The sequence below is a fragment of the Myxocyprinus asiaticus genome, chromosome 41 (genome assembly GCF_019703515.2).
Source record: "Myxocyprinus asiaticus isolate MX2 ecotype Aquarium Trade chromosome 41, UBuf_Myxa_2, whole genome shotgun sequence".
Classification (NCBI taxonomy): domain Eukaryota; kingdom Metazoa; phylum Chordata; class Actinopteri; order Cypriniformes; family Catostomidae; genus Myxocyprinus; species Myxocyprinus asiaticus.
This window is the reverse complement of record NC_059384.1, coordinates 4,734,298-4,757,994: the sequence shown is the minus strand read 5'-3', so window position 1 is coordinate 4,757,994 and position 23,697 is coordinate 4,734,298. Positions and strand designations below refer to the sequence as shown.

The following is a 23,697-nucleotide window of genomic DNA, read 5'->3' as shown; positions in this document are numbered from 1 at the left end:
CCCATCACTAACTAAAATTAATATTGGTATTCTTTTTTATAACACCTTTAGCAGATTAGCTTAAGTTTTGACAGAGATAAAATGAAAAGTTGTCTTCACAATAAGATTTTACCATTAAGATGCCCTGACAGAATCAATCTATGAAAATGTGAGCATATAGATATCAATTCTGTGCCAACCAGCCCCTGTAGCAAACCAACTCCAGTCTCCTCTACTAATGATACATATTTTGCAAAAAATAACTATAATAAAAAGGATTGATGTAGTTGCAGAAATCAAAAAAGGTCTTATAACTGAAAGTGTGCCATCTATAAAACAACTCCAAAACAAATTGGTTATTTGATTACCCAGAGATCTCACCACTGACCAAATCATTTGATGTGAAAATACATTTGACTGAAAAGGAGAAAAAGGAAAGGAGATGGTGTTTGTTGGCCTAAAACCCTACATGCTTTATTTCAGTTCTAGGTTTTGCCGAGCGCAAAAGGCCGACAAGAATACACGCATTGCCTACACGCACAAGGGCCCCACACACGCATCCACCGTTTCACACATAGACACACACACGCACAAACACACACAGACAAGCGGGGCCGTGCGCACACAGGCATTAAATTATCAGAAATGAGCCAATCACTGCGCAAATAGAAAATGTATATGATATAGTAAGAAAACAAAAGCAGTAAAATATCATAGTTTACAATAATTCTTCACATTCAAAGGCTTTACATATTCAATACATACACAGCAAGGCCCTGGAACATGACTTCAATCCAAATATGCTTTCATATATTAGAATTTAAATAACACAGAGAAGTCAGGGCAGAACGGAGCGGCCAAATAACCTTTTTTTAAGAATAAAAATACAAAACCTGGATCCTAGAGTCACCTCTTTACTCACCTCCCATTTTCAATATTACATCAACTGTACATCACAGTCATCTGTTACCAATCAGGAAGACACACGCACACGCGTGCACACACACTCTCTCACTCAGTCTGTCGGTCGCACTCATGCCCACGGACTTCCTGTTTAAAATGGCCAAATGAGAGGAGCCAAACACAAACACACACACACAAACTCACAGACTGCCCCTCCGTCATAAGCCTCCAGTCAGCAAGTCACATTGCAAGCAACTAAAGGGATAGTTCACCCAAAAATTTACTGACCCTCGCACTGTTCCAAACCCATATGACTTTTTTTCTTCAGTAAAATGCAAAATGAGAAATTAAGCAGAATGTTAGCCTCAGTCACCATTCACTTGTATTGTACAGAAAAAGTATGCAATGAAAGTGAATGGTGACTGAGGCTAACAATTGCCTAACATATCTTTTTGTGTTCCACGGAAGTCAGTCAGCCATACGTAGTTAGAACAACATAAGGGTGAGTAAATTACGTAATTTTCATCTGTGGGTGAACTTACCCTATAAAAAGAAAAACAGCGAAAAAGGAACCTCAGTTGCGCTTTTAGCTCAGGGCAGGTGGGAAGTGAAGAATTACCATCTTGAACCACATTACCTATGTGGTTTCCATGGTGATTGTTGTGGTGTGGTGGTGATGTCTCCCGATTTTGTTTTTTAAGATTTAATCAGAATATGAAACATGCTAAGGGATACCTCAGAGACATCTGGCATCACATCCTCCAATCAGAATTCAGCAAGACCAGCTACTGTAGCCAATAATGGTAAAAAGGACCTGCCTTCACTCTAAACACAGACTAAAGCAACACACTCTGCCGGAGAGAAGCGTTTAGGTATTTAAAGGTAAGGGGTTGAGTGTGTAAGTGTGTTTGCGTTGCGTTGCGCAATAAAAGAAAAGTGTGCACTTGTTTCGCTATAAATGAGTGGAGATTGTGTGACTCGAAAGAGTTCGTTACCTGCATCGCTTAAAAATCGATGGAAAGACTTGCGTAGTCCTCTATCTATGCGAGTAAGGTTTTATTTAGGTTGTCTATGCATTGCCTGCCAACATAACATGCAGACCTTGCTGCTTTTGGTTGTAAAGGCTACATCCTCAATGCGCGAAACAACTGAATCCGAACTAAGAAAGTGCCAGGGAACGATATATGAAGAGACAGAAAGACAATATATAGCTGGAGATGTGTCTCAACAGGGGCGTGTCCCTGTCCTGTGATTGGTTGGAGGGCTGTGGGGGTGTGGCCATAAGGGAGAGCTGTAGTCCTATAGGCTGGGGCTCTGATGTTTGTGGTAGATCTTCCTCCAAACTTCCTGGATTTTCTTGCACCATTTATCAGCGTTGCCACTTGGGTCCATTAGATAGTACGTCCGGTTTGGCTACAGGAAAAAAAAAACTTATTTAACATCTACCTTGAAATTGAAATTATTATTTCTGTTAGGGGTAGGTGATATAATGGTAGAAATTTGTCAACTGGTAGAAATTTGAGTATCGTCTATATTGTGGTTCTGCAAAATGCTCTGCAAGGTACAGAATTCACGTTCCAATCAGAGGTTGCACTACAAATAATGATGGATAAAAGTTGTATAATTTCAGTCGTGGTCTATTTTTCTTACTTTAAGCATTAGTTTTGCATGTAAACTTGGGAGATAAACCATTTAAAGATGGTTTAAATGAAAACTGATATGATTACTTCATGCCTCCTAAATGGTTCTCTTTTCAGTTTTCTTAATCTGTCAATATGACGGTCAGCATTTGGAATTATTTTTTTTTACTAAAAAGCTGTTGTGGAACTGACTCCACTAAATACCGCTCCCCAGTTATTCAGCACGTTTACATGCACGTTCTTACATCGATTATGCTTAATAAGCCATGTAAATGCTATAAACAGCATTCCTTTAATGGTGTAAGGTCACAAGTAAGGGTGGGTAAAAATATCGATTTTCCGATGCATTGCAATCTTCATTTGAAACGATCGATATCGATTCTTAAATCCCAAGATCGATCTTTCACTCTATGCACAACCCTCCACTACAATGAGAGGAAATCACACATTCGCAACCAAGTTTTGTGCTATCCGACTAAATGTATATATTTGGCAACTGGCTGGTTCACATTTCACTCAACAGTAATTGTGTAGTATAGTGGTGAAGTATTCAGCAGCAAGATCCTTTCACTGGTGTTGAGAGTAAAAATTGTTCCGTGTAATGCCTGCCCAAAAATTAGATCCATTCGACCCATTTGTCATTGAATAATGTCTCTTTTAATACCCATTCTGTTCTCTACAGTCAGTTGTTGATCAAAAACAACAAAAAATACAAGTGTAAATCTAATCATGCATGGCACAGATGAGATAAAACCATTCGAGTCCATGTGCAACATGTGCTCATTTAGTACAGAAATTCTGGTTTTGTTAAAGAGACAGTTCTGGTTTTAGCACGTGTTCATATAATATCAAATATAATATCTTATTTACTGATTGAATACATGGATTTGTTCATTTTTAAAAAGCCAAAATGTGACCAAAATAATGAAAAACGAATTCATATTTTCATAATGTACCTAGTTATAACGTCCCCTGTATAATTAACAGCATTAGCTGGGAGAGAATTTCTTTCATACACAAGCAAAAGGGACATTATAACTGAAAGATACAAATATGAATCGATATTGAATCGAAATAGAACCAAATCAAGAGCTTGTGAATCGCAATCGAATTGGGAAATCTGTATCAATAACCAGCCCTAATCATAAACAGCTTAAGAATAAACCAATCGACACGGGTACATTTTTGCCCATTACCCTGATTTTGCATTGCATTTTAACAGTTTTACCTGCGTTCTTACTGGCTTACGTTATCAGATTTTTTAAATAAGATGTTTTTGAGAGTTATCAGCGTATTGGTGTGCATGTAAACAGGCTTATTGTTGGTAAAGCCGTCAAACTTTCTTACATGCCGCCAAGGAGAGAGAAGTGATTGCACTGATTACATTTCCTATAGAATCATTATATAATCCCTTTATTAATAGTGCCATTATATATAGTAGCCAGAAAGATTTCCAGTATATATATATATACACACACATACACACACACACACACACACACACACACACTGAAAGCTAAATCTAAAACAAATGCATGATGAAAGTGTTAATTTGCTTCAGAATCAAAGCAAACGATTATAATGTTCAGCCCAATTTTTGGCTTGTATTGAAAAACATGTCAAGATGAATTAGATGTATATTACTTGTAATAATAACTTCTTTACTGATAAAGTTGTTTAATTGCTATGTACATGACTATTCAAATAAAAGTTTCTAGATCTATTACTTATGACATTTGTTCTATTTTTCCAAATAATGGATTTTTTTTTCACTTTTCCATAAAGATAATCAGCCACCCCTAACTTTTATGTATATTTTAATGCTGTCAAGTGTAAGATGATAACTGACAGGAGGAACTGATCAACAGGTTATAACAGTGTTATAAACAGTATATACACTATAAACAGTGTTTACCGTGTGAACAAAGAAGGTTTTGAAGTTCTTTGCTTCAGGCCGCAGTTCAGGTGACCATGGGATCTCTCCTTTCAGGACTTTATTGACTGGGTCAACATAGTACAGATGAGGGCCCTCCGTCAGTAGCAACTGCCTTCTCCGTGCAAACAGACCCTGAACCCACAACACGCACAGTATTAAACGACAAACTAGACTTACATTTTCTGAAGAAAATATTACAACTGCTCATAAACATCAAAAGTGTCTGACTTTGCGCTTGTCCACTGGGCCCATTTTTAGGATGAGGTTATTCTCCACAAACTGGTGCCTGTTAAAAAACAACAGACAGAACAGATTTACAGAAGGCATGCATGGAAAGAACACTGAATTAGAAAACTATACCAATAGTACAGTATATATACCACGGGTTGGCCGCACTCTGCTTGTCCAGTAAAATTCGTTTCTCCTCTTCGCTGTACTGCAGGTCGAGCTCCATGCTATTACTGTCCAGCTCATGAATATGTATAAACTGATCCACACTAGGGGAGGGGTTATATGTAGGGTGACTCGTCTCTCCTGTAAAGGGAACTAAAGGGGGGGGGGCAGGCTGTGCCACCTGCATACAGCTGAACTGGCTCAACAGATCATCGTACTGAAAAAGAGAAAGAGATCATTCATAAACTAGATTTTCGGAAGAAAATATGATCCGTGCTTGCCTGTGCAAAACTCGCCTCTACCAGCATGCGCCATGCAGTTGTTAAGGTGTTCTGGGTGGCTGCTAGTCAAAAGAGCCCACCACATTGTGTTTGCACAAGAAAATCTGTGTTCACTTACGTTTCCATAGCAATCCTCATCATCCTCGGACATGGCTGGCAGATACGCTGTTAATTTGGGTGGTGTCTGGAAATGAACATCATCCCAGCCGACTGACTCAAAGAAAGGATGGGACTTCAGTGGTCCGTATCCACCCATCTCCTCACAGCCAATCCGCTTGCACGGATCCAGTGACTGTGAAAACAGTACCCCAGTTAATACACAGCAGGGCACAGTTGAAACCACTTAAGAAAGCCATTAGCCTGGGGCAAAGCACAGAAGCTGCGAAAACCCTACTGTATCGGTTAGTGTTATGATTCTTCTACTGCCGAAAGCCAAAAAGTTAAGGAAATAAACCAAAACATTCTCGTATACCGTATCAACAATTTCAATGGCGAGCTCGCCAAAATGGACACTTTAGCGTATTGACACGAAACTTGGCAATGGTCATCACAAGCATGACCTGAGGGTATCTGCACAGTTTTGGCACAGTGTCACCTAGTGGTCAAGAAAATGAAAAATGGCTATTTTTGCTTAACTTCAGAATAGTTTGGCCTAAAATCATGAGACTGGTCTCTATAGATTCCTTGGGGAATTCCTTGATGAGTCAATTTATACCCAATTTTCCTATGTCAGCCATATTGTGCATCAGACTTTTTTTAATTTTGTCTTAATTTGCTGTATATTACACGCATTGATGTATCAATACGAAATTTGGTACGTGTCATTGGGGCCATGTCCTGAAGGTACTCAAAAAGTTTGGGGACAGCGCCGCCTAGTGGTCAAAAGATACAAAGAAATGCTAAGAACTTTATTTTTTTATTTAGCCTATTGTCATAAGACTTGTGTCATTAGCTTCCTTGGGTCATGCAGAGTATATTGATACCAAATTTTACATGGTTGGCCATACTTCCTGTCCGCCATTTTTAATTTCATTAAAACCTACTTTTCAAACTCCTCTTAGACCGTAAGTCTGATTCCAACAAAATTTTGTGTGTATCATCTAGAGACTTTTATGACAAAAAGTTTTGAAAATCTTTTTGATAAACCAAACCATTCTTTTGTAACGCATCAATGAATTTAATGGCAAGATGCCAAAAAGGATCTGAGGCTGTATCTCTTGAACGCTTTTGGTGTATTGACATGAAACTTCATATATGGCATTGTGACTTAGCCCTTACAATACCATATCAATTTGGTGACAGCGCCACCTATTGGTCAAAATGTATAAGCATTTGTATAACACTATGTAAAATCAACCACACATCACTCTTAAAATCAACACCAGAATTCTATATTCAATCTAAATGTTTGCCATTGGTGTGCTGGGTCCCTAATTGCTGGTTGCAGCTATATTTATAAATAAAAGCATATTGTCACAAAGAGTTTTCTTAACTTTAAGGGTTTCTTGCAACCTGGATCCTTTCAAAAATCTATGATAAAATAAAAAACATTTATGATAAAATAAAGCTGACCAGAAGTTGTTCCACAAGATCCTTAGCTTTGGGGAAAAATTTCTCAGGAAACTCATACTCCAGTTTAATAATCTTCTGGAATATTAGATACTCATTCCTGTGATGGATTAAAAGAAAACACTGTTAGTTTAGTAACTGGAAGATTATACCCTCTTACATAGACAAGGTAGATGCTTTTTCAAAGTAAACTTACCCAGCTCTGAATGGTGGTAATCCAGCAACAAGCTGGTAGATGATGCAGCCTAATCCCCAGAGATCCGAACTGCAGCAGGAAATAAGACGGTTACAACAAACACAAACACAAAAAACTAACATAGGCATTGCACAGCCATGAACCTCTTTAAAGTACATCAAGAACCACTGATGCAGCTAAACCCTAAAATAAAACCAAGTTCTTGCTCTTTAAAAATATCAAAGATGCTTTTTGGTGATATTTTCCCTGCAATGAGAAGACGAATCACAAACAAACGGCACCTTACCCTCACTGAATTAGGCTCATTTCATTACCTATGAAAGCACAACCAGAACACACATGAAATATTTATCAGCTGTGTTTACCTCTTGCAGGCAGATTTCTCAGTCAGTAATTCAGGAGAGACGTACTGAGCGGTACCAACAAAAGAGTTTGCTCTAGCTGCAGGGGAAACATCAAAATGACAATATTACTTAATAATCGCACCATAATGACAGAATACTGTGCATTTCAATGTTTACATTTGTAACATTTATCAGGCTGCGTGTTTTACCCTGTTTACTGTCAGAGGACAGTTGTTTGGCCGTGCCAAAGTCTGTTATTTGAATGTGCATCTTTTCACTGAGCAGAATATTCTCTGGCTTCAGATCTCTGTAATAAAACCACAATAACATCATTAACTCAATGCCAGGCAACAAAACAACACATTTCCCAAAAATGTTCTCTAGACAAAGAATAAAATAACCTAGATTTATAAACTAAACACAGTTCAATTTTTGTTGGTAAGGTAAAACAAGTTTAAAGGAATAGTTCACCTAAAAATGAAAAATGTCATCATTTACTCACCCTCATGTTGTCCCAAACCCATATACTTACACTCTTGCAACCTGTAACTTTACATTTCAGGGGTTGTTTTTTCACCAAAACCTAATCATATGCCTTCAGAAGACTTGGAATATTCCAAACAAATTGCATTTACTACTTATATGACACTTTTGGGTCCATTTTATGCTTTAAAGGGAGCCAATATCAACTGCCATTGTATTGAAATCCACAAATGGGACATCTTTTAAAAACTCCTCCTTTTGTGCTCCGCAGAAGTCAGTCATATGAGTTTGGAACAACATGAGGGTGAGTAAATGACAGAATTTTCATTTAGGAGTGAACTATTCCTTTCAAAATAAAGGTACTGACCTGTGGATGATGCCTTTCTGGTGTAGGTACTCAAGAGCACAAACTATCTCCGCAGAGTAGAACCGTGTGCAGGTCTCGTCAAATGAGCCGATTTTCCGAATGTATTTCAGCAGTTCACCATTTTTTGCGTAGCTCAATCCAAAATCTGACAGTACGCTCAAGAAAACATTAGCTGGAATGCAGGGTCAACGTTAGAATGGTTTCACATTTGATATGTAAACATTCTCAGAGGAAGTGTAATATTAAAATGTTTCTCAGGATGGTGCAGACGAACATGTCCAAAGGAGTCATAAGAATATTTAAATAATGAGATGATAATATGAGGATTATTAAATGAGAATAATGAACAGGGTTCCCACCCTTTTTGACCAATGTATTTCCATCAATTTTCTGGTTGTTTGTGATTTCCGGAAACTGTTTATTACAAATTATTTTAATTCAGAGTGTGAACCATGTGAACCATTTCGCCTAATTAAAGGTGCTGTAAGCTATTTTAGCCATTCTACTTCCATGAGACTAAACGTTAGATTAGCCACGCCCCCTCTTTCCAAAACCCCACACTCCAAACATACTAAATGAGCTTTATTGAGACTGACATCATGCAGAAACCTTGTTAAAAACAACAGCAGCAAAATAGCGCCCTCAACTGACAACTGTTATGAACAACACGGCTTAAAGATAGCAGTAAGTCTCAATAATTAGCTTCAAATACAATACTACAAGAACATGGAAAATCTGAGGTCTAAAGCGTCAGTGTCCGCGGTCTGCGGACACATTTTGGTTTGCTGTTTACAAAGTCTAGAGTTGTCACAGAGACCGGTGAGATATCTTACAGCACTATCAGGGAGTAGGAAATTCTTTTGCATACCTTCCCTTAAAAAAAAAAAAAAAAAAAAAAAAAAAAAAATAGCTTAAACACCTTTAAAGTTATATTCCAGGTTCAATACAATCGACAGCATTTCTGACAATGCTTTTTTTTTTTTTCCTCCCAATTTGGAATGCCCAATTCCCAATGTGCTTTTAAGTCCTCGTAGTGGCGTAGTGATTCGCCTCAATCCGGGTGGCGGAGGACGAATCTCTGTTGCCTCTGCGTCTGAGACTGTCAATCCGCGCATCTTATCACGTGGCTTGTTGAGCGCATTGCCACGGAGACATAGCGCATGTGGAGGCTTCACGCCATCCACGCTCAACTCACCACGCGCCCCACGAGAACGAACCACATTATAGCGACCACGAGGATGTTACCCCATGTGACTCTACCCTCCCTAGCAACCGGGCCAATTTGGTTGCTTAGGAGACCTGGCTGGAGTCACTCAGCACACCCTGGGATTCGAACTAGCGAACTCCAGGGGTGATAGGCATTTCTGACAATGTTGATAACCAAAAAAAAAAGACTAATCCCTCATCTTTTGCCATTGACGACATAATGCAGTAATCCCTAAAACAACTTTAAACAACGATTTAAACAACTTTGCAGCTCAATTAACAAACAAGTTTTAACAGAAGAACTAATGTAAGTGCTTTTATAAAATTATAAGCTTCACATTTCTGCATTTAAACCCTCCAAAAATTGGCCCCATTCACTTCCATTGTAAATGCCTCAATGTAACCCAAATTGTTTTTTTTTTTTTAAGAAAAGGAGGGAGGTTGAAATAAATTTTTCTAGTAGTCAACACTGTGCCACAAATTCTATCATCTGAGCTTAACTTGCTTTGAACACAGAATATTCCTTTAACTGAAAAGAACTGACTTTTCTGCATCTCTTTGTATCTTCACAGTGTGATACTGCAGATATTTTTGGCTCTTCTATGAGAAATTTGTCATTTGTAAGCTGCTTTGGATAAAAGCATCTGCTAAATGATTAATGAAAATCTAACTTGCCAGCATTTTTGTGAAAATCTCATTCATTATGAATAAAATGTATTGAAGCAAATATACTGGCATTACATTGGCCACCCTGCTGTGCTCTTTAGTTATCAACATTGGTCACTGGAAACCCACTTTAGTTGACCATTAGTTATAAGTTTGTCTGTGTGCGCGTGAAGGATACACAGTTTCTCCTCGTCCTGGAAGGTGAAGTAGAGCTTGACAAAGAACGGATGATCCAGGTGTGACATGATGTCTCTCTCTCTCTTGACATATTGCGCTTTATTCTCCTTCATTATGTGGCGCTTTTCCAGGATCTTAACTGGTTAAATACATTGACACACATATAGACACTATACATTGCAGGCAATACAATATATAAAGTCGAATATAATGCAACTAAAACATGAATGAATATTAAGCACAGGCTGATAATGTCATGACTTACTTGCATACTCCTTCCCCGTTAAATGTTCCTTTGCCAAGACAACCTGCAAGTACCAAAGATGGCAAAGGTTAGTGCATCAATTCAATTTTTCCAATGAAAAGTACTATTAATAGTTGAGTTAGGAAGTACATGGAATGGTGTTTAAAAAGGTTATATCATACATTTTGTATGACCTTATGAAACTGTTGAGTTCAAAAAGTTACAGCATGTTTTTCATTGTACATTAAGTGTTTTCTCTTAAAAGATGAAGGAAAATCTGATTCCTTATGATGTGACCACTTTAAGAGTGCATGTGTGCAAATCGTACAGTCGAAAAGGAGCCTTCTCCCAATATTTTGCCGAATCGGAAATCCTCGGGTCTCTTCTTGCGAGGCTGGGTGGGCTGGGGGGTCGGGGCCGGTCCCTCCATGCTGTTGCCGTGGAGACGGGGCGTGTCCTGCTGGCCTCTTACCATGGGTGGACAGGAGATGAGAACAGAGGAGTGGAGGGATGCAACATCATACTGATGAGAAAGAGAAAGAGATGTACTTAAGAATAACTCACATTTCCAGATCAATGCTCATTCCTTAAATATGCCTATGATGTAATGACTGCATGTATGATGTCATAGCAATTAACGGATGACAACAGAAGTTAAGTGATGACATCACTCAGAGTTGAAAGCATAGTTAAAAAAACCACAATAGGGGTGGGTAAAAATATTGATTTCCCGATGCATCGCAATCTTCATCTGAACGATCTCGATATCGATTCTCAAATCTCAAGATGGATCTTTTACTCTATGTGCAATCCTCCAGTACAATGAGAGGAAATCACTCGCATTTGCAACCAAATTTAGCGCTATGCGTCTAAAAATGTATATATTTGGCAAATGGCTGGTAAATGTTTACATTCACTCACCAGTAATTGTGCAGTATAGTGGTGGATTATTCAGCAGCAAGATCCTTTCACTGCATGATGAGAGTAAAAGTTTGGTTTAACTCATTCTGTGTAATGTGCGTCCAAAGACGAGATCCACGCAACCGATTTGTCATTAAATAATGTCTCTTTTAATACCCTTTCTGTTCTTTATAGTCAGTTTGTAGAGCCGAGGAGGGCGGGGCCAGGCTGGAATGAGACACACCCGGTCCCCAATCAGCCTGATGGGGCGCGCGAGGGATAAAGGCGGCCGGGGACGACAGTTCGAGAGAGAGAGAATTGCAGGCAGCTGTACTGTGTGGTTTTTGGTTGTGTGTTTAAGTTGTTTATCAAATTATTATTTAAGTTGTCAAGCCGGTTCTTGCCGCCTCCTTTCCACTGAACCCCCTTACACTGGTGCCAAAACCAGGGAAGGAGGAGGGATTCCCGTCGCAGGGTCCTCGACACTGCCGTCTACCCAGGGGAGCGCCGCTGCTGTCCGACGGGGAACGGAGTAGCCCGACCACCCGGACGAGGGGAACGGCCGCCGTCCGCGAGGCGAGTGGGGACGGGACTCCCCGACCGCCTGGAGCGAGGGAGCCGCTGCCGGGGGCGGAGGAGTGCCCTGCCGTCCCCCGGGAACGCGGAGGGGTCGAGAGAAGACCGCCGTCCGCGGGGGGAGGAGGGAAGCGACTCCCCGACCGCCTGGAGTGGTAGGGCCACTGCCATGGGCGGAGGAGAGTCCCCACGGGACGCCGGGAACGCGGAGGGGCGTTCTGTCTGCTGGGGGTCAGAGGTCTGACTCCGGTCCGCCCGGGGAGGAGCAGCTGCAGTCCGCCTGAGGGTGGAGTAGTGATCGAGGACCACGCGACGGCGCATCAGAGAACCGGTGAGTTTTTTTTTTTCTCTCTCTCCTCTCTCTCTCTCTCTGTCGCTCCGTGTTGGCCTTTCCCTCGCCATTTTGTGTTGTTGTTGTTTTTTCCCCTCCTGTCTCCTCCCAGGTCGAGGAAGGCGGGGAGGACCCGCCGGCAGTCGGGGCATAAGGCACGCCCCCCCCCGGAGAGGAAGGGTGGGGGTGGTGTACGTCATGCCGGGGGCTCCCCGGCCTGAGGCAACGCCGGGAGGAGTGTAGAGCCGAGGAGGGCGGGGCCGGGCTGGAATGAGACACACCCGGTCCCCAATCAGCCTGATGGGGCGCGTGAGGGATAAAGGCGGCCGGGGACGACAGTTCGAGAGAGAGAGAATTGCAGGCAGCTGTACTGTGTGTTTTTGGTTGTGTGTTTTGTTTAAATTGTTTATTAAATTATTATTTATATTATTAAGCCGGTTCTCGCCTCCTCCTTTCCACTGAACCCCTTACACAGTTTTTGATCAAAAAACAAAACAAAAAATGAACACTTAATTATCATCAGGCATAGCACAGATTAGATAAAGCGGTCTACCTTTAAGCCACTGTTTACAGAAATGCCGGTTTTCTTAAAGAGACAGTACCGGTTTTTAGCACATGTTCAACAAATCAATGTAAATACCTGTAAATAGTACAAATTATGCAATTAAACAATAAATATGTTAGAAAATACAATATAAGCAATATATTATATTCACTGATTAAATGCATTGATTTTTAGCTTATTTTTAAAAAGCTAAAATGTGACAAATGATAAAACTAATAAAATATAAGTAGTAAAATTAATATTTTCATACTGTTCCTAGTTAGAAAGTCCCCTGTATAATTAAATGGGAGAGAATTTATTTCAAAAGAAAGCAAAAGGGACATTATAACTGAAATATACCCATATGAATCGATATTGAATCTTATGAACCGGAATCAAATCGGGAAATTTGTATCAATACCCAACCCAAAACAACAACTAAAAAAAGATCACATGCACCTGGTTTTTATATGAACACAATTAGTTCTTGATAATTAACTGCCTAGGACAAATTATTTTTATTTTTTACACATAATGGGTACTAGATGTCATCCTGAAATAATAAAAAAATTAGTTTACAAACAGAACAGAATCCAAACACTATTATCACAATACATAACTGTATTCAAATAACTGTTTAAAGGGATAGTTACCCCAAAAATGAAAATGTTGTCGTCATTTACTTACCTTCATGTTATTCCAAACCTGTATGACTTACTTTTTTTCATGGAACACAAAAGGAAATAGAATGTCACCATTCACTTTCAATGGTATGGGGGAAAAAAAACCAATGCAATGTAAGTAAATGGCGACTGAGGCTTTCAGTCCCCTAACATTCTGCATAACATATCATTTTGTGTTTCCAAGGAAGAAAGTCATATGGGTTTGGAACAGCATGACTTAGTAAATGATGTCAGAATATTTGTTTTTGGGCGACCTATCCCTTTAAGTTGTAACAGATATAACATTGTGAAACTCTTGCAAAAGGAAACCATGACTACACTACAAATCATAATACAACCAATTTAGTTTGTCCACTCTCTTACTCCCACATCCACCCACACAGCAGAATATAAACACTAGTTTACTGTAACTGCACAGCTCACAATATTCAGCTTCAAAACAACACTATAAAAACTACACATTAGCCATGTCAACAAGAACTTTAAACAGATCTGCACCTATAACCCAGTTAACTACAGGCCCAGAAACTGTGTAACACTGTACAAGTTAATTCATACAACTCAAAATGGCTAAATAGAAAGCAGATGCAGAAGAAGAAATGACAGAAGAAATGACAGGAAATCAACAAGAACCAAAACAACCCCAGTTACATTTGCTGGATCAAAGCCAAACTGACTATCATAACATCTCTTTATAAACTATCCCAACTACATACTCGGTGTCAAAAATAAGCCTGATAAATAGGGATGGGCAGATCGAACCTCTCATAAAAATATAGATTCTGAAGGTTTTTATTTTTATACAAGTGATCTTATTATTTAGATTACATAAATATGAATGCGTCTCATAAGCTTCGAAGTGGAAAAAAGAATTATATGAGCGAATTGTTGCATGGCACCAGAACTATTTTTTCTTCCGCTCATCTTAAATGCTCAAATACACTAGCAGTCACAGAGAGCACTCACCCTTTCAGTCATAGCGCTCGTTCAAAGAGGGCGCAGTGCTTTCCTGAGGTAATGACAGAAAAACAGCATCTGGAGTTATTCACACTAAGTAATGACAAACCTAGATGTGACATGTATTATAATGGGCTTGTATGACCATTTTTACAGGTTTATTTAAATTCAGAGTTGTTAAAACACTGATAATGATCTGTAATCTGCGTTAATAAATGATACCCTTATGAAAACTTACCATGGATTTACTGTAGTAATATTGTATTAACCATGACTGTAGTAACCATGGTTTTAACCAAGGTTTTGATACAATTAACCAGTGTTGGGTAAGTTACTCTATAAAAAAAAAAAGGTAACTAATTACTACCTACTAATTACATCTTCTACAGTGTTATTAGATTACTGTACTAATTACTCTGTCTGAAAACTAACTGCATTACTTATTACTAATTACTTTCTAAAACCCTCATCAACCTCGACCAGATGAAAAATACAAGGATAGACATGAAATTGTTCTTTTAATTCTTTCAAATAAATCATATAAAATCAAATAAATTATTCATGAACTGCCCAAAGAATTTAAGGGGGCAGCGTTAAATTAGAAAACATATATTTTAACATTAGACATTAAATTTCTATTTTAAATTCACTATTGTTTTATATAGAAATGTTCTACAGTCTAAAGTATTTAATACAATTACATCAGAAGTAACATTAAATTACTGAAAAATTAAGAGTAATCCCTTACTTTACCTTTTCAATTAAAATTACAGTAATTACTTACACCCAACACTGCAATTAACCATGGTTTTACTACAGCATTACTGTAGTATCCATATGGTAACTTGGTTTTAACAATAGTAACCATATAATATCTATGGTTAATTTTGTGGTTGTATATGTGGCTTATACTAACTGATTTTTAAAGGGTAAATCAGTCTAAGAATTTTCTGTTTATGCCCATAAATATATAAACAATTTAAGTAATAACAGTTACTCATTTTATCCAAATGATTCATAAAAATTCAGTTTAATACAGGTATTAATATCGGCGATATTGGTCTAAAAGTACTTGGTATCGGATCGAAAAAAAAAATAATAAGTGGTATCGCCCATCCCTACTGATAAATCACCAATTAGCTTTCTAAGGGTTTAGTCTTGGAATAATGATTTAAATGGCATAATGGGCACGACTATTCTGATAACTACTGCCTGTAAGAAACACCTGGGAAGGTAAACCTAAAAAAATAAAAATCTCCCAAGCCACCTTCATACATGTAGGCCTCAACTCTGAGTCAGTTGATTTGAGGGGAAAAATTAACACCAAAACAAATCGATTACAATGCAGATAAGTTAACAACAAGTTTATATATACAAAAAAATCGTCAAAAATACTTTAATTACTCTTAACTGTGGTTTTAAAATGATAAACTACAAGCAAACAGAGATGCAACTGAAGCAAAACAACCTTAGACGACTTGGTAAAATAGTGTCATGGTCAAATGTTTGAGAACATGTCCTGAATGTTGTCTAAATTACATGAATTAATGGTTAAAAATAAAAATAATTAGTGTACACTGAAAACAAGTTGAAGATGGCAAGTATCAAAACCCAGTGTCGTGAGTTAGCGGCCAGGCTAATGGCTAAGAAAACAAGCAACTTCATTTGTAGACAAAACGAGCTCAAGGTGCTAACAAATAACAATATCAACATTGATCAACAATATTCCTTTAAAATATCAACATCGAGCCTAACCATTCATTCAGAAATTCCTGTGCGAAACAAGATAAGAAACAAAAGTTGACACTTCCTGGTTAATTGACTTGCGCTTGTTTTGTGTACTAGCATGCTAGCGATGCTAACCGCTAAGCTAACGGCTAAAGCTAACAGCGGGTCTCGCGCCACCAGCAGCAGGGAAAAAACGCGTTAACAAGCAGCGCGCGCGACGCGGCACGAGGCGGCTTCGAGCGTGCGCTGCAGAGACGCTGGCGATACTCACAATCTGACTCGTGGCTCTTGCCATGGAAGTTTTCCGAGGGTAATTTATTTGGGATTAAATAATTGTGGAGACTAGAGTCATGGCCGCCCTCTCTGCGCCTTCATTTCGCGGCTGTGTGACGTCACGCCACAACAACATCACTGCAGTCGAGAGGAACACGAGCACTACCGCGCGCCCCCATACGGCGAATCCCCAAAATCATGCCATGGATCAATGTTATGGAGGGCGTTGTGCAACTGTACATCACTGCACCTCTATAGATGTATGCCACACTCATTTATGTGTTGCTATAAAAAACAAACCGGATAAGCACCATGTTATTTAAATATGGTAATCACTCAGTGCTGTGGTAATAAAGGTCTTCAGTGTTTTCAAAAAAGCTCAATTTGGAGTATGCAATGTATGCAATCAGTATAGAATACTGCTCAAAGATAGATAGACAGATGACTGATAGATAAATAGATAGATGATAGATAGACAGATGACTGATAGATAAATAGATAGATGATAGATAGACAGATGACTGATAGATAGATAGATGACTGATAGATAAATAGATAGATGATAGATAGACAGATGACTGATAGATAAATAGATAGATGATAGATAGACAGATGACTGATAGATAGATAGATGACTGATAGATAAATAGATAGATGATAGACAGATGACTGATAGATAGATAGATGACTGATAGATAAATAGATAGATGATAGATAGACAGATGACTGATAGATAGATGATAGCTAGATAGATAGATAATGATAGATAGACAGATGGCTGATAGATAAATAGATAGATGATAGACAGATGACTGATAGATAGATAGATAGATAGATAGATAGATAGATGATAGCTAGATGAATGACCACAAAAAAAAAAGAAAAGAAAAATAGACTCGTCCCTCCTTTTCTTTAAAAAAAAAAAAAAAAGGAAAAATCAAGGTTACATTGAGACACTTACAATGGAAGTGAATGGGGCCAATTTTTGGAGGGTTTAAATGCAGAAATGTGAAGCTTATAATTTTATAAAAGCACTTACATAAATTCCTCTGTTAAAACCTGTGTATTATTTGAGCTGTAAAGTTGTTAAATTGTCATTTAACGGTTTAAGAGTTTACGTTGTTTTGTCATCACAGCAACAAAGTTGTAAAATTGGATATAACTTTACACAGAAAAGATTATTAAGCGATTTTATCACACTAAAATCACGTTATCATGCATATAATTTACGTCTTGTGGCTATACTTTTGAAACAGTGAGTATTTTAACATTAACAGATTGGCCCCCATTCACTTCCATTGTAAGTGCCTCACTGGAACCTCGATTTTTGCTGCTTCTTTTTTTTTTTTTTTTTTTTTAAAGAAAATGAGGGACGAGTTGAAATGAATTTTTGTGGCAATAAATATTATGCCACAAATGCTGTGAATTGAGCTTAACCTGTATTGAACCCGGAACATTACTTATTATTACAGAAGTGATTTTTCTTGTTGAAAACAATCAATTAGGTGTTCACTAGCTAACACTGGATTTAAGTGAAACTTAAAGGCATTCTTTATGACTTCTTTGAAAAGACCTCGCAAAAAACGTTACAAACACCATTTCAATATTTATTCATTTCATCCTGTGTATGAACAAGTCAACATCATATATTTATTTGTGCTATGACAAAATGTAATAACAGTATGAGAAGTTCCTTATAGAGTTGTACAGCCATGACGTCAATTTGTAGTCAAACCCAGAAGGCTAATTCGTTATGGATTCCATCTGGAATTTCCTATGGGTTTAGTTGTTACGAGTAAAATTGAATCTGTTGTGAAAATTACTTGAAGAGACTTTCAGGTTTTGTTCTAGAACATAAACTTCACAGTCATACCTCAATCGTGGATTTTGAAGCTGTTGTGTCTTTTAAAAATGCACTTTGGTAAATAAGGACTACAACAGTTGTCCATTTCGTAAAGCACATAGCTCACATGCTGATGGTAGTTGTAGTTCTTAATTAGCATTGTGATAGCAACATGCATTTTAAAAGTACACAAGTATGACTGTGTGTAATTTATGTTCTAGAACAAAATGTAAAAGTCTCTAAGTCATTTTAACCACAGGCTTTATTTTACTCATAAATCTAAAACTGCCCTTATAAAAACCCATTTGGAAATTTTCGAGAGAACCCATGGCTCTAAAATGCAAATAGTCTTCTGGGTTTTTTGACTACAACCTAAACATCTCTATATACATTTGGAATAAAATGTATTTTACATTTTATGTATTACATTTTAAGGTAAAGTAGCAGCCTGCAGCCTCTAATTACTCAGGCCTAGTTTACTCACTAGTTCCATATCTGAACATTTGCAAAAATTCAGAAGTTTGCTTATGTTAAGTTTGCAATGTCTAACTGCCTGCTAAATCAGTCAATGACAGTCTTTCTTTCCCAAGTCTTTCCTCAAATGTTTCATTCGATTACATAAGTTAAGCTTCCTGTTTACTTTCATCATCATCATCTTCTTCCTCATTACTCTTCTGTTTTTCCTCCACTTCATCTTCTTCATCCTCTGATGTCTCGTCACTGTCATCCTCAGCCCTGAGTGTACACACATACAGGTTACTTTAAAGAAACAGTTAACCCAAAAATGAACACCAGATTACCTTCTCAGGTGATAAGTTTTTACAGAAAATGTTATATTCTATAGGAATGAAACAAAAATTCATGGTAGAAAAAAAAGATTATTCTAACTGGACTGGTCTGTTGAGGTTAACAAAGTCTCGGCCTGAGTCCACATCGAAAGGATCTGAAAAAATAAATAACCAAACATGCACACACACCAAAGTTAATATTTTCATAACACTTACTGTTAACTTTTTACATTTCAAGTCATTTCACCAGCTGTTTGCAACACACCTATATCCTCTTCTTGAGGGGTGGAGGTCAGGAAATCTTTCTCCACGGCCAGCAGTTCCTCTTCTGATTGACTGGAAGCGTAACGCTCTAGAAGTGTCTTATTCAACTCCAAAAATCCCAAACCCCACTTAAACTTCCTCAGCAGGAGCACAGCGAGGTCACGAAATCCTGATGTGTGATCACATAAATTCACATAAAGGTCCATGCTTTTGTACATACAGGCACACAAAGCCCTTGAAACATACATTAAGAGAAAGGTATCTATTTCTGAAAGCTGCTTACCCACAATACAGAAGGTGGCGGCATACGCCTCGACGCAGGACAGCTTGCACGGTTTGCCGTAGTTTACAGGATTGGCTGCGACCAAGTACGGTAAAAGCCTGGGATGTGAGCCAATCATCTTGCTAAATGGCGTGTCTTCAAGTCGTGCCCACGAACAGTCAATCACGGCTAACCCACCATGTGCCACAATCTCCCTGAAAATAATCTTAAATATTAATATCTGAGACACTATTTGTGATTTCTCATTTTCTAAAATAATTTTGAAAGGCACATTAACAAATAAGGTTGTCCGAGGTGATAAAAATGAGGGGGAAAAAATCTAGTTTAAAACACACACGTCAAATTTGTAGAAAGGTAATCTTTCTGTGTCCACGTTGGTTTTATACATTTTTGGAAAACATTTAAAGCATTTTCTACCAAAAAAAATAAATAAAAAATAAACAAATAATAAATAATATATATATATATATATATATATATATATTGAATGGCTATAAAAATCCACCTTGAATACATGAGTGTACACAACTTTCAATTTCAAATTTAAAAAGGTTTTCAAACATATTTAAAAGGTAATTCTTTTATTTTTGTATTTTTTTTTTACAAATATCATGAATTTTTGAGTCAAGAATATGAAGTTGTTTTCTCAAGGCTACATCATATGACCTGAACAAAATGTGCCTTTTCATAAAAATATCAGATTTTTTTGTTTTTTTTTACTTAAAGGGGTCCTATTTTTTCCACAATGCCAACCTACATGTTCGCTACACTGTCTGACTTTGATCTGGTGGACAAAAGTTTTCCAAATATGGACCCTTTTCCCAGACTGCGATGACGCGTTTTCGCCTTATTTAGCAGCATAAATATAGCAAATGTTTTTATATTTGCAAATTGTAAATTATTTAGTGTAAATTAATAACATTATTTTTGATTTATATTTCCTTGGAATAGGGCTGCAAACAGTGTTGGGTAAGTTACTGTAAAAAAGTAATTAATTACTAACTACTAATTACATCTTCTACAGTATAATTAGACTACAGTACTAATTACTGTCTGAAAAGTAATTGCATACCTTATTACTAATTACTTTCTAAAACCCTCATCAACCTCGACCAGATGAAAAATACAAGGATAGACATGAAACTGTTCTTTTAATTCTTTCAAATAAATCATATAAAATCAAATAAATTATTAATGAACTGGCAAAAGAATTTAAAGGGGCAGCGTTAAATTAGAAAACATATATTTTAACATTAGATGTTAAATCTCGATTTTAAATTCATTATTGTTTTATATAGAATTGTTCTATAGTCTATACAGTATTTAACGCAATTACATCAGAAGTAACTGTAATTAAATTACTGAAAAATTAAGAGTAATCCCTTACTTTACTTTTTCAATGAAAAAGTAATTTAATTACAGTAATTAATTACTTAATAATGCACTACACCCAACACTGGCTGCAACTAACGATTACTTCGATAATCAACAAATCTAACGATTATCTGAACGATTATTCGGCGATTATTGCAACAATTAATCATTTGCTCTTAACCGATTATTCGGCTTGTGCCCTGACTTAAAAGTAAGCATGTTGTATTAAACGTGCTTACTAACAATAAAGAGGACAAAATTATCTTTAAAAAATACCTTTTAATGACATTCACTGAATTAAATACTTTTTTATTAAGTTTAATTCAGTAAAGAAATTCACTGCAAACATTCTATTGTTATCAAGTGTTTTTGTCTTGTTTTCCATTTAAAATGGTCTAAAAATCCTTAAAACAAGATACATTTACTTGAGAAGCAACATATGAGATATTTAGACTTGCTTTAAGAGAATGTATCTTAAATATAAGTGTATTTTGTGCAGTAAAGACAAAATACACTTATATTCAAGATCTATTCTCTAAAAGCAAGTCTAAATATCTCATATGCTGCTTCTCAGATGAATGCATCTTTTTTAGAGGATTTTTAGATATTTTAATATATTTGTATTTTTAATATTATATTCAACATTCTCAGGTAACAATTGTTCTTCTGCAGTATAGCTGCTAAAGAAAATGTATGATGTTTTAAAGGAGTTTTAGATATTTATATTGGAAAAGAAGCCAAAACAAAAACAAATCAAAAAGGTATTTTGTTTCAGTGTATAATGGAGTGAAGACCACCATCTCTCACCTTTCTGTTCACTTCAATCCATCTTTAACTCACAAAAAAACAAACTCCCTCTTATTAATAAAGCTGCGTATTGCTAATTTTCTAAACACTGCAACACATATATATTATGATACAATAAGTAATGAGTCATCACGTTATAATCTAGCTGCATTAAGCGTGCGCGCTCGAGGGATGAGCGTCCCATGATGTGCAGTTTCAATCTCTCCCCCTTAGATTGGGACATTCACGCAACTCATAGAAGAGGCGCTGACAGCACACAGAAATGTCAGTTTTGGAGTTTTTACTTAATTACATGACCTGATTCCTTATTATTTGGACTTTAAAAAAGGATGCATTAAAGATATAACACCAGGGTTTTTCCTATAAAGACGCTCAAAGTGCAAGTTTTGCTTAAGCGGAACGGCAGCTCCAGCTCCGCTTTATTTCACAACGAGAGTGCTTCTGTATTTACTTATTTTGTACTTTTGTATAATTTCCTGATACTTTGCGATGTACATCAACTTAAGCTGTTTGGAAAGTTTAGAGTGCATCTGGACATGTGTTTTCTTCCTCTCAGTCAGGCGTGAGCTGCAGTGCTCCTCTTGCTCGCCATCATTAGTTTCATATGATCTAATGTTATGTTAAATGCACACAAACTTTTATGACTTTAGGCCCTAGAAAAAAATATTACAATTTATTTGACCACAGTAATTGAAAACATGTTCTTCATAGTAGAGGTGTATTCAAGTAATTGGTTTGTGTGAATTGCATTTGTAATGTATTTTTGAATAACTTTTTAATAACAGATCCAGACTATAATATATATATATCGTTTTGTATATATCGTCACATCATTGATCCCCCATCACCATTGAACATTTCTATAAAAATCAGACAGATGCAGGCTTACTTGTGACTGAGATATGTACAAATTGATATGTATGATCTTTCTACGGTAATGTGCGAATAAATGATTTTGAGGAAATACTTCCCGTAGCTCACCTGTCTGCAGGTGTGACATATTTGGTGCCCATTGGGCTGAGTATCAGGCCATTGAAGCGTTGGTTGAGCCGTAGGCAGCGTACAAAACCCTTCCTGGCCAGCTTCCGTCCTGTACAGCGTTTAGGGTCACAGTGACCCAGATCCCACATGGCCAATGGACAGGGCAACTTCACACCTCCTGCAGCCTCTGAATCTGCATCCTCACTGGCTGAAAACACACACAGACATCATATACAGTATATTACCTCAAGTGTGTCAATATAATTATATAATGTGATTTGAAATAATTAGAGAGAGCAATTTAGTCCAAGGCAACATATTTCAAACAGATATCATTACATAGACTTCTTTATGATCAATTTATTCAAATTTGACATGACACTTGCAGCTGGAGAGACCTGTCAAACCATAACAGACCTTGCAGAGCCTCGTGCATCTCCTCTGTGAAAGTTTCTAACGATTTCCCCTTCATCCTGTGTCGAGTGTCTTTGCCCTTGTGAACAGGTCGGTCACTTTTACCCTGTTTTTTCCGTCCCATGTCTGAAATACACCTTTTTCACGTTGTAATTAATAAAAACTTAAAATCAAACCAAGTATAAACTTTTTTTGGGGGGGGGGGAAGCTTGTAATATAAACTATCTGACCACGTAACGACTTAAAACGCACTCATGGTTTGTCTACTTTAGGCTGGTCATGGTATACATTTTAATGTTTCTTTGCTTTTCAGTTTAAAGTCTGTGTTCTACGCCGCTCCAGTACACGTGAGGCCAAAACATAGTGACGTAATGCAACATGGCTTCTGGTAATAAAAGACGAAAAGCATTTTTTATACTATAGAAATAATGATATTAAGATTATTAATATTTAGATTATATCACAAGTATATTTGCAGACCCATTTTGTGAACGGGTTGTTTAAAACAAACACCGAATAATAACATTTACGACAACGGAAGAGGACTTTTATTTTGGCACACATAGA

General features: G+C 37.3%; 2 protein-coding genes across 3 annotated transcripts; both read right to left on the bottom strand.

Annotated features, from left to right (window-relative positions):
- Nucleotides 1-406: 406 nt before the first annotated feature.
- pdpk1b (3-phosphoinositide dependent protein kinase 1b) lies at nt 407-16,529 on the bottom strand. 2 transcript variants are annotated; one of them, XM_051682031.1, is made up of 15 exons: nt 16,375-16,500; nt 14,385-14,427; nt 10,713-10,907; nt 10,406-10,448; nt 10,142-10,279; nt 8,092-8,236; nt 7,451-7,548; nt 7,263-7,338; nt 6,898-6,966; nt 6,705-6,801; nt 5,251-5,424; nt 4,839-5,068; nt 4,687-4,744; nt 4,438-4,590; nt 407-2,295 (listed from the first exon to the last, which is right to left on the bottom strand). In XM_051682031.1, the coding sequence occupies exons 2-15, from the start codon at nt 14,394-14,396 to the stop codon at nt 2,182-2,184; spliced, it is 1,602 nt and encodes a 533-aa protein (XP_051537991.1). In that variant the 5' UTR covers nt 14,397-14,427; nt 16,375-16,500; the 3' UTR covers nt 407-2,181. The 2 variants fall into 2 exon arrangements, with proteins under 2 accessions (XP_051537991.1, XP_051537990.1); XM_051682030.1 differs by lacking the exon at nt 14,385-14,427 and having other exon boundaries at nt 16,375-16,529.
- Nucleotides 16,530-17,975: 1,446 nt separating this feature from the next.
- tsr3 (TSR3 ribosome maturation factor) lies at nt 17,976-23,619 on the bottom strand. The gene is made up of 6 exons (XM_051682059.1): nt 23,134-23,619; nt 22,717-22,924; nt 19,555-19,748; nt 19,273-19,440; nt 19,108-19,162; nt 17,976-18,954 (listed from the first exon to the last, which is right to left on the bottom strand). The coding sequence occupies exons 1-6, from the start codon at nt 23,252-23,254 to the stop codon at nt 18,843-18,845; spliced, it is 858 nt and encodes a 285-aa protein (XP_051538019.1). The 5' UTR covers nt 23,255-23,619; the 3' UTR covers nt 17,976-18,842.
- Nucleotides 23,620-23,697: the final 78 nt, after the last annotated feature.